The sequence below is a fragment of the Schistocerca piceifrons genome, chromosome 7, assembly GCF_021461385.2.
Source record: "Schistocerca piceifrons isolate TAMUIC-IGC-003096 chromosome 7, iqSchPice1.1, whole genome shotgun sequence".
NCBI lineage: Eukaryota > Metazoa > Arthropoda > Insecta > Orthoptera > Acrididae > Schistocerca > Schistocerca piceifrons.
The window spans coordinates 570,468,237-570,480,345 of record NC_060144.1 but is presented as its reverse complement, the minus strand read 5'-3'; the positions used below and the strand labels follow the sequence as shown (position 1 = coordinate 570,480,345).

General features: G+C 40.7%; 1 protein-coding gene across 1 annotated transcript in view; it reads right to left on the bottom strand.

The window, feature by feature from the left end:
* Positions 1 to 4,789: 4,789 nt before the first annotated feature.
* The window catches only part of LOC124804751 (chromatin assembly factor 1 subunit A-like), a 102,756-nt gene continuing 95,436 nt past the window's right edge, over positions 4,790 to 12,109 (bottom strand). The window contains exon 12 of the mRNA XM_047265056.1: positions 4,790 to 5,886. Within this exon, the coding sequence (XP_047121012.1) occupies positions 5,039 to 5,886 (848 nt within the window). The 3' untranslated portion in view covers positions 4,790 to 5,038. The remainder of the gene's footprint in view (positions 5,887 to 12,109) is intronic.

The following is a 12,109-nucleotide window of genomic DNA, read 5'->3' as shown; positions in this document are numbered from 1 at the left end:
AAGTAGGTTTGATCAGTGATAAATGTCGGCTTGGCAATAATTAAAACATTTTCTGCTAATAGAGGTAATCTTGTGTTCTATGGCTAGTGCCGGGACAAAATTCAGTAAAAATATTTAACAAAAAAAACCCACTGCATCTGGAAAGTGTATGCCAAGGCCGAATGATTTAAAGGACTCAATTCTCAACCTAATATTCTTAACCAGTTCATATGAGTTCACGTAAATATTATTTTTTCTTTAAATGTACGTAATTCTTAAGAAAGTAAAAATTTTTATTACCACATGAAAATAAGAGAGTGGTTCTACAACAAAGTTCGCACGAAAGAAAATTAACTTAAAAGCAAAAGATAAAATTTATTATTCTTCTTTAACGAAATTTCAAAATCAAAATCAATTCAATTCATTACGACGATTTCGTTAAAGCGACCAAGAAGTGTGTGTTCTCCAGCGGCCATTGATGTTGTACGAGAGTCTGTCTAACGGAGCCCCAAGCGGCAGTGGTTGGAATGTCTCGGGAGAGTGTTCGCAGAATTCCTCATCTTGATTTGAAATTTCATCCATACAAACTACATAAGTGCAATAATTGACGGTCAATGATTACTGGTTACGATTAGGATTTTGTCAACCAATGATACCAAAAATAAACAATGACGATGAATTTCTAGACAAGTTGTGGATGTCAGATGAGGCACATTTTCATCTCACAGGTTATGTGAATAAACACAACTATCGTTATGGGGCAAACACAAATCCTAATGATGTTCATGAGCCCCTTTACAGCTAGTAAAGTGACAGTATGGTGTGTTTCATCACCTAGGATTATCGGAACATATTTTTTCGCAAATGAACACGGAAACGCAGTAACTGTCAATGCCGATCGTTACATGGAGATGTTACGAACTTTTGTTACACCTGCATTGAACAACTTTCCAAACTTTCAAGAAGCCTGGTTTCAACAGGATGGAGCGACATCACACACTGCACGGCAATCAATGGCCTATGTGCGAGAATTTTTTGGCAACCGTGTGATCTCGCAATTCGGTAACATTCCCTGGCCCTAGATTTATCCATTTGTGATTTTTTTCTCATGGGGCTACCTCAAGAGCACAGTCTACACAATTCTACCAATAACCCTGGATGAGTTAAAACAGAGAATTCAGGATGCAATTCACAGTATACCAACTGAGATGTTGCAGCGGTCAATGAGGAATCTCAACAGCAGATTTCACAAATCTATTCATAAAGGAGGACGCCATCTAAAGGATGTAATTTTAAAAAAATGATAAATGCCATCAATATTTCGTAAATGGCAAAGTCATAAGGTTTCAATTACTATGAATGCAATTTCTTTCCTTCATCACTTCTAGTTTTATTGGATTGTGAAAATGTTCCTGTTTTTCTGTGTCACCCTGTACAACTGAAATGGAAGTGTCTGGACCCTCTTGACGCCCACACCAGTCTGCAGTTCACTCAAACAGAAACAAAACGTATGGACTCCGTAATCAGACTGAAGTCTCCCAATTCTCTTAATATCAGTTACCAGCTAAACTTTCAGTATCAAAATGGTACAAATGCGTCTGAGCACTATGGGACTTAACATCTGAGGTCATCAGTCCCCTAGAACTTAGAGCTACTTAAACCTAACTAACTTAAGGACATCACACACATCCATGCCCGAGGCAGGGTTCGAACCTGCGACCGTAGCGGTCGCGCGGTTCCAGACTGAAGCACCTAGAACCGCTCGGCATCACCCTTTCAGTATCCATACCGTACCCTTCAGTTGAGTTATTCTGTTACCATGTATTAGTTTTATCATAGAATTCAATACATAAATGTTCTGCACATTTCTCCGAGAGACATTTCCATTCGGGTTTTTATTTGATAAGACATTTGATTGAAAACAAAAAGGGGAAAATGCTAGTCTACTGCTGTACGTGCCAAGATTTCTTAACCTTATGTGGGTAGTCGGTCTCAACCAGAGCCAACAATATGTATAATGGATTCTTTAAAACTCCCATAAGACAGACCAGCTTACTGGGAACTGTACTGTTTGTGGTGATTAACAAATACACAAACAACAGCCCCTCTAACCAGTAAATGTCAAAGATTTTAGCTTGGTGCCACTGGATGTCCTCCTTTGAGACAAACAACTTTTTGTTAATCTGATTTGTAGTTTACCAGATATTTCCATAAACAGTTTCAAATGCCTCATCCCATATATGTCCTCTTGGTTCATGAACGTAGTACTCAGTCTGTTTCGCACGAGTCAGTTTTGTGTCACCTTATTTACAGTTCCTCATAACAAATATACATACTCCATCACACCTACATGTTTTTTATGCAGATAAACAACTTTTCACTACAAAATCTGTAATTGTAGCAATGCATGTTTGCTTTTCTGTCAACCAAAGCACATTTATGTAAAGAACATTGTCTAAGAGCACATCTAATTTGCTCATTTTACTACTTAAACCTCATACATTTTGGTACAGCAATGTTAAATAATTACACACTTTATTTGCCTACTGTTCACCATTGTAATTCCTTGGTTCTGTTTCATATAAAAATATCCTCTAGATGTGATGGTAGCACAGCTTTTCATTTATGCAGTTTTATTGGTTGCTGCTGCTTCCACTAGTGGCTGTCTTAATGTGTTTTTATGCTGCTACTAAATTAGCCCTTGGTCTCCTACCCCTGGTTAGCTACAGGTAACCCAAGATCCACCTATTATACTATATTTAATGAGCTCAACCAATGTTCCCTTCCCTGACTGTTGTTGTGTGAGCCATGCCTGCTGAAACCACATCTACTGACAGTCCAAACAAGTACGAGAGCAGTGTGCTCAAAAGTCACAGCTGAAACACTCAACAAGTGCATATGTGTCATATTCACAGATGTTTATTGTAAACTTGCCTCTGTTTTTACAGATGTAGGTAACTATTTTCTTTGAAAAGGAAACAATACATTCATGTAAATACAGGGTGGTTGTAATTAAACTTTTGCTACTTGAGAGGCCGCCCTTTAAAATCAAATGATTGCAGGACAATGAAACTTACAAGTGGAAATACTTTTCAGGACATCCAGAAGAGAAATAATTAATAAACCATTGAAAGAAACACAAGAGGTAACAGCTGATAATTGTGTACCATGCTTACGTTCCAGGTTACAAACGCTGCATAATGTGACGACCATCTGCATCCGTAACATCCTAGAACTACACTAGACACTGCTCTACTGCTGCCCGAAACATCTCAGGTGGGATGTTGGCTACCTCCTTCGCTATGCTCATCTTCAACCTCAAACTTGTGTTAAGTGTCCCCCTCAGGTAACCCCACAACCAGAAATCAAAACTGGTGATCTCGGTGGTTTGGAAGAATTGGCCTAGGATTTAGTTTTCTCCAAATGTGTTTACCAGATCCATACTGACTGACTGCGACTATAATGCAACTGATGCTTGTGTTTCAACCCTATGATGCGATCCAGTATCAGAACCTAACGGCAAGCCACGACACTAACATTACTAACAAATCAAATCTTTCAGCACACCGCCTGAACATCGTTCCGATAAAGTTGAGTACCCAAAGGGTAAACAGTTTTTGCCAACACCGGCTGAAGTAGTGAAAATTTAATTATAACAATATTGTATTAAGCTACTTGGAGGGGATAAACCTCAGCTACAGAATGTGAGGAAACAGTATTACTGGCTGACCTGCTGATTTACGAGGTTACATTTAGCTAGCACAAATAGTAGTAGTTATTGTTAACAGACTACATAGGTTATGTTCTGAAGAGTTGTTTCTTTTTTATTAATGTATACCTTGACTCATTATATATCACCGACAGTTTTCCAATTTCCTGGTGTCAACACAACCTCATGAATTAACTGATGCACATCGCACTTATCCTCCTACTACCTATGATTTTGGGCCATCAATGCACTAATGTGGTATACACATAAGAGAAGCTCGACAAACATCTTCATCAAGCACTGCAGGCAATGATTTCTTGTTGATGAAGTTGACTACATCACTGGTTCAAGTCTTGCTCACAGAAATGGAATCATCTAGCTGACTTGACAGTAGAACATATATGTTGTATCAATTGCAATAGTACAACCCCAGAAACTCCAAATTTAAATTTCATTATCTGCAGTCAGGGAACCTCCACATATGATGAAAAAGAAAATAAAAATATCCTCCATAATCGAAATGTTATGTTAATGTTCAAGAATCATTTGATGATCAGGAAACCAGAGGAGAGACAAGTGCAAAATGTTATTGTCAGTTACTTTATTGACATGTCAGAATGCTAAATGATCTACTGCATTCTTTCTGCCATAACCACAAAGACAGAGACAGCAAGAAAATATTTCAAATACATATATTGCCGCTGAAGATTTTGTTTAAATAAACATTTCCATAATTGGGAAGATAGGATCAAGAGGAAAGTAGTGGTGGTGGTGGTGGTGGTGGGGTGGGGGTGGGGTGGGGGGGGTGGGGGGGGGGGGGGGTGCGCAGCAGGTTGGAGGCGGGGCAGATAGGGTGGATTCTGGTAGCGACAGTAACCATGCGCAGAGGAAAACTGGTATGAAATACGTAACAGAAAGAAAAAATATTAAAATTTTTGGCAAATAACATGATTACTATTAACTTTCATATGTACAGTTCATGATTATTTTAAGTCACATAAGGAACCTATTTTATGTGCCATTTTGTTTTTCATATGCAACTGAATTTGTGACAGTAGCTGCTGTTACTACATAACAAGGATAGCAGTCCAAACAGAGATATTCATTTCTGAACAAATATTTATTTTTTATGAAAATATCTAAAATGTATATCATCTCAATTGTTAACAGCGATAAAATAGCAGTCATTTGTCAGCCTTAAGACAAGTAACTTGCACTGCAAGTCAATCACAATATAAACTATGCACACGAAGAGAGAATGAACTCTTATCCCTCAAAAAGCTGCATTAGAAAAACATAAAGTAATCAATTGATAAAAACTAAATTAAAACATTTGATGTTAGAGTGGTGTCAATCATCTAAATCAATACAAACAATCTCTTTACAGTGTTCTGCACTCTTCTCTGCCTTTGTACTAACTTTTTCTTCTTCCACACCTGATAGGCTTGCAGTGCAGTTGACATCAGCATTTTTTCCATTAACCTGACTCTGTGTTTGCTCAGAAACTGTTTTACTCTCAACTTTACACTTATCAGAAATATTGCACGTGTCTATTTCATTACTAACTGTTTTTTTTGGAATTATATGTCTTGCCTGTGGCAACTTTTGCCCTCTGGCTGCAGATACAAGAATAGGAACTCTCTTCTTCTGTACAGGTTGTGACTCTGATGGCTTGATGAGAAATGTCTTTATTCCGAAACTAGGTCTTGCTTCCGGCTGTGGCTGCTCGTCTTGCTTCAGCTGTTTCTGGCACTCCTCACGAGATAGTTTCTTAGTGAACTTTGTAATTGACATGGAAACCTTCGGTTCCGCCACTACAGCTACTGGAGATGTCACGGGAGAAACCTCTACAGGTTCACGACGTCGCGGTTTCAGGTTGTACTCCCACTGTTTGTTGCCCGCCATTAAATCAGGAAGGCCGTGGGCTGCTCGTGTCTCTGGAGGAACGTACCAGCAGTTACGGCCAAACAGAGGGCCTTCGTCTGTGCAGGTAGTCCATGAAGCCAGCTCCCTGATCTTCTTCGAGGTACTGTTTTTCGATATTGGGAGTGCTGTCTCAGTTTCCTTTTTTTCAGATGTTTTCTGTTCAGAGCTGTTTGTTTCGCTCCCTACCTTTTTGTAATAGGCAATAAACTCCTTGACAAGGAAAATTATTCCATTGGTGTTTCCATGGATGAGCTTGATGAGAGCTGGTACAGCTGAAAAATAAAAGGTAATTCAATTGGTACTACAGTATAATGTTTTAGTACAATTTTTGGAAATAAACTACTGATTAATGAGTCTTACTGAGCAAATATGGCAATGCAACACAAGGGGGGGGGGGGGGGGGGGAGAGAGAGAGAGGGAGAGAGAGAGAGGGAGAGGAGAGAGAGAGAGAGAGAGAGAGAGAGAGAGAGAGAGAGAGAGAGAGAGAACATCTATAAAACTAATTGTTCATACGTGACATTACACTCCAAGATCAGGAAACACTATTTATAACAGACACATTAACAGTCATTAAAAGGCTGAAATAATGAAATGATCAAACACGGATAGCATTTGTTGTTATGTTTCTTCTTAGAGATGCAAAACAGGCAAAGAAATGTAATGGATTGGAGAACACAGAAACAAATAAGGAAAGAAAAAGTGACAAGTCTGCAACAGTCAGCTCTGAGATATTATTTTTTTTTAAAAAAAGTTTTTATCAACAGACTTTGTCAGAAAAAGAAACACACAACATTCATTCATTCACACACACACACACACACACACACACACACACACACACACACACACACACACACCCACACACACAAACACAAACACACACGCGCGTGCGCGACCACCAACTCCGGCAGCTTGGACCAGAATTCTGGTCGCCATGTGTGGATGAGGTGTGCTTGCTTGTGTGAATGAATGGTATATGTCTCTCTTCCTTTTTCTGATGAAAGCTGTGGCCGAAAGCTTTTGTGTAAATGTCTTTTAATTGTGCCAGTCTTAGTTTTCATTCTTGGTTCCTAAGCATCAGACTAGTGGGCTTATTTGGATAATAGTACAAATGTTGACAATGCTTAACACAACTTAAAATTGTATTCCAGACTTTATGTATTGCCAAGTACAGGTTATCTCCTGAAACATTGTATTAATCCAAGAATATATGTATACATAATGTGATCAAAAATATCTGGACACCTGACTGAAAAAGACTTACAAGTTCGTGGCACCCTCCATCGGTAATGCTGGAATTCAATATGGTGTTGGCCCACCCTTAGCATTGATGACAGCTTCCACTCTCGCAGGCACTTAATGTGTCATCTTTACAGATTATTTTTCTTAGCACATAGCTCTGTACCCAATTATTTATTTACCGCTGTACCCAATTATTTAACAATGCAAAGGCAAATACTCTACTTGCTGCCAAATATCCTGGTCAGGCACCATTTTTCGAGAAACTGCTCTGTGATACACAAAAATGATTTCACACTGTGTGGAAGAATTAGTGTTTAATGCAAATATCTTGTGATTCAAATGATCTGCTGTGTGTCTCAAAATTGTAACTGAATGTGAGTGTCATTACAGCACAAAACATACAGTTTTGCACATTTTCAGTCCTCTATATATTATACTGAGTGGCAAGTAAAAAAAGATTTAAGTGACTGGTAAATTGCATTTATCTTTTTCCAACTCTTGGCATCTTTTATCAAAACCAGAACTCCTCCCAAAATATACTGAACAGGCCAATTAACACAATTTTCTTTCTATACATATGTACATAATGTGAGTTGCTACTTGTTCAGTTTCATTTCTCATGTTAGTTTCCTTATACATAAAATCTAGAAATTTGAAAATGTGACTTTCCACCAACACAGAATTATATACAAGACAAAGGCAATATACAGAACATAGTTCACAATTGGATGGATATGAATACTTTTTTCCGAAGAAGTAAAGAACCTTCAACATTTCCGATACAAAGGCCGAACAGTTGTAGTTTCTGCAGAGGTTTCAGGGTTTTTTAAGTAGCAAAACGTAACAACTGTATTAGCTATAGTTTTTGTACATACTTGATAAAATGTTAACACTTCTTGAGATATACAGATCAGGTGTACACTGGCCACTTCAGTGACTTCTATTAAAAAACTGACAAATGGCACTTGTCTTTATTTTAAATATTATTTTGTGACTTTGGCAGACAGAGATTTACAAACGGGAGTCACATGAACCTCGTCAGTTTAGTGGGTTTGCCACAAGCAGCGGTAATTATGTCATCATGTGACTTAATCATGCAAGTCGGTCAGCTGGGGAACTACAGAGGTGGCAATATAACTGCCCGCTGAGCAGGTGAAAGCCAATTCTCTTCAGGCAGCCACCTTGAGCAGATCACCGTCAGCTACACTAAGCCATCACCTTCTCATCGTCACAGCCAGTGACGCTGAGCCAAGTATGACATCGCTTCAATCCACTGCAAACTGCCTCTGTCAACAGTGATAAACTGAGGGGACACACAAAGTAACATTTCCTCAGGTTGTCTGTGTTACGATGGCTTAAGACGGGTTCAACACTAATGAAACTAGATCACATTATTATCAAGTGTTGTAGTATAACAAGACATTTTGTTAGGAAATGCCATGGTACACTTGTAGGCTCTTTGAAAAACTGAAGATATTCATTTTATGTTACAGGCTGAAGCAGCAAATAAAAATTTGTACCAAGGCTGCAAATAAAACTCAGCTCTCCTGCTTACTAGGTGTGTGTGTGTGTGTGTGTGTGTGTGTGTGTGTGTGTGTGTGTGTGTGTGTGTGTGTGGGCGCGCGCGCGCGCGCGTACGATTTAGTTTTAGGGTGCAAAAACAACTAAGGTCATATGTGCCCATGTCAGAAACTTGGGCCACTAATGTGAACAAGGACTTAAAAACGACTAATTGTTAAGCCCAATCGATGGGAGGAAAGAGAAATAAGAACAAGGACTTCCTCTTAGAGTAAGGTCCACAAAATATGCCATAGAGACAACATAGGTTCTGAACTAAAGATTAAATGTCCTTCGCCATATTGCTATAATGGATAAAAAGTCATTTGCAGTCGACAGCTCATGAATTGTTCAATAAAACGGCGTATAACTCTGACAGCAAACATACATTAGAACGTAAGTGCTTAAAAAAGGGCATTTGGTCAGGAAATGGCGAACCGTCATAGATTGATGACAATGAGCAAAAAGTGGTGGGGCATCTGCGCTTAACAAATGGCAATGGCTACGACAGTGCCCAATATGTAAACCAGCTACAATGATCTCTCAGTGAAAGAGTTGAAAGGCCGAGCAAGCCGCTGGGAGGGGTTTGATTCCCCAGAGCTTGTTTCCATGAAGGATATACCAGTGGTGATGCCATAGTGACACCACCTGCTGACAGATGGCAACACAGAGATGATCAGAAGGAATGGAAGGACTAGTAGGACAAGACAAGAGGACTGCAGCCTTGGCAGCAACATCAGCGGCCTCGTTTCCAGTCAGACCGATGTGACCAGGAACCCAGAAAAACATCACATTGGCTCTCTCAAGAGAAAGCAAGTGGAAACTTTCTTGGACCTGTTACACTAAGGGATGGTGTGTGCGCACAGCACACAGAGGCTCTGAAGGGCACCGAGAGATTCGGAGCAGATGACAAAATTGAAAATCCTTTGTCACTAGATGTACTGCATGGCCTGTTACAGGGCGAAGGGCTCTGCTGTAAATTCTGAGCAGTGTTCCAGAAGTAGATACCAAAAATTGTCTGTTCCAATGGCAAAGACACAACTGACACCATGATCAGTCCAAAAGCCACCAGTGTACACAAAGCTACTATCGAGAAGTTACATGTGAAGCTGGAGAAACTTACAGTGATGGATTGAAACAGGAACAGTTTTCCTAGGAAGTGAATGAAGTCCAGGGTGAACATGGGCCGCTGCAATAAGCCAAAGTGAAGGGTTCACACCCATTGGGAAACTGGCAAGTTGCGTGAATTGAAGCAGAGCAATAACCGAAAGCAGACTCTAGGAAGTAACAGAGGAGAGGGACGCAGCCCATACTGGTGGTCAAAGGAGTCATCGAAGAAGGAGGCATAGGATGGGCGGTTGGGCATGACAGACAAATGGCATGCGCATCTGCTGAGTAGAACATCAGGCCAGTATGACAGCAGTAGTTTGCAGCTTCTACATTGAGATTTTCAACTGGACTAGTGTAAAAGGCATTTGTGGCCATACAGATTCCATGTTGGTGGACTGTATTTAGATGGCACGAGATGGGCGGACATGCAGATTCATTAACAAAACACCTGTAGTCTAGTTTCAAACGGACAAGGGATTGGTACAAATGCTGGTCTTAACCACTCCCCAGGAACTATCACTTAGGACATGTTCGACACTGAGGAACTGGGTACAGTGGGCAGCCAGGGAAGACATGTGGGAGGAACAAAAAAGTTTCCTATCAAGCACGGGTCTGTGGAATTTCGTAGTTTCAATGAACGGAAGAGCAACAGATGCAAAATGTAAAGATGGGGTAAGAAACCCACTACGATGCCAGAAATTCATAAACAATATTGTCAGTGGAAAAGCAAAAGCCTGTTGATGATCCACAAGTAAAGATAATCGAGACATCACTGAAGACACCGTTCGAGAAGACAAGTCCATGGAGAACTGCAATAGATGGGAAAATCATTGACAAAAGGGAGTCAGTTATGCCCAGTGGGAAACAGGACATAATATGGTCAATTTCTACAGCAAAGAGGACAATGCTCAGGACGGGGACCTGAGGCAACTCTTTTTGCACTGAGGCAACCAGTTTTCTTGGCTAAAGGTGTCTGACATGGCATAAACCACACATACCTTGTAAACTTGATCTTTTAAAAATTCCTGAAAGAACGGGGCAGGCGGCCTCGGAAGCCCCACATGTAGAGTGTACAGAGGATACCAGTCCTCCAGCAGATGTCGTAGGCTTTCTCCGAATCAAAAAACACGGCCACGGTCTGGTATTTCCGCAGAAAACCATTCATGACATTGATTGGCAAAGTGACAAGATGATCAACTGCAGAACGGTGTGCCTGAAATCCATACTGCGCAGTGGTTAGTGAATTGCGAGACTGGAGCAACCGTACAGCTGTGCCTGAATCATATGTTCAAATCACTTTGAAAATACAGCGGGTGAAAGAAATGGGGTGATAGCAAGAAGGAAGGTGTTTGTCTTTACCGGGCCTAGGTCTGGGTATGACACTGGCTGCACACCAGCATTTGGGAAATGTGCTATGCCCAGATGCAATTGTATGAATGAAGGAGAAAGTGCTTGCCTGTAAGAGAAAGGTTCTGCAATATCTGAATCGGAATATCGTCCAGCCCTGGGGCAGAGGATATGGATGAACTGAGAGCATGATCTAGCTCCCTCATAGTAAAGGCAGCATTGTAGCATTCACGATTCTGAGAGAAGAAGGATACCACCTGAACCTCCTCCACTCGTTTCCAATGGAGAAAGGCTGGGTGATAGTGGGTAGAGATTGAAATCTCAGGAAAAAAGCAGCATAAGGTTCAAGGGGTCCACGATGACATCATCTGCTACAGTCTGGCCAAAAATTGGGGAATGGAACTTGGTTCTAGAGATCCGAAGGAGGTTGGCCCACATGATGGAAGAGGGAGTGGAACTGTTAACGGAACTAGTAAATGAAATCCAGCTAGCTTTTTTGCTATCCAGAAGAATGTGACGAGACTGTGTACACAACTGTTTATAATGAATACAGTTTTCCATCATAGGTTGAAAGTTAAAAATGCAGAGAGTGTCTCTCCGAGTGCAAACTAACTACGTCATGGCATGCCTCAGTCCACTAAGACACCACGATACAATGTGGGAAAGATGAAGTGCAAGGTACAGAAAAATCTGCTGTGGTAAGGATAACATTAGTGAGGTACTCTACATGGTCATCACAACTGTGGGAATGTTGTTCGTCGAAGGTTGTCAGGGAGGAACAAAGCCTCCAATCAGCTTTTGAAAGCTGCCACTTGGGTTTACATGTAGGTGGTATCGGAGTCAGCAAATGGGAAATGGTCACTCAAGTACAGGTCAGAGAGAACGAACCATTCGCGACAATTGGCATGGTGGGCAGTGCAGAAGGAGAGGTCCAACCAGGAATAGGAGAGCGTGGAGTCTGAAAGGAACACGAGTGTTCTAGTGTTAAGGTACATGAGGTTGAATTGATTGGGGTTGCAATGTGGCAACCTACACGTGTCGTGCACTGGGAGAGCAAAGTACACATCAATTGCCACTTTGCATTTTTGAATACTTAATTATGGCAGTAATGACAAGTAGCAGCAATGATGTGAACAAATTTACGATTCATTTTGCTATGCTAACAGAAGTGGCTAAGGGATGGGCAATGAACAAGTACTGCATTGCTGTAAGTGCAAATATTTTTGCGGACAGAGTTTC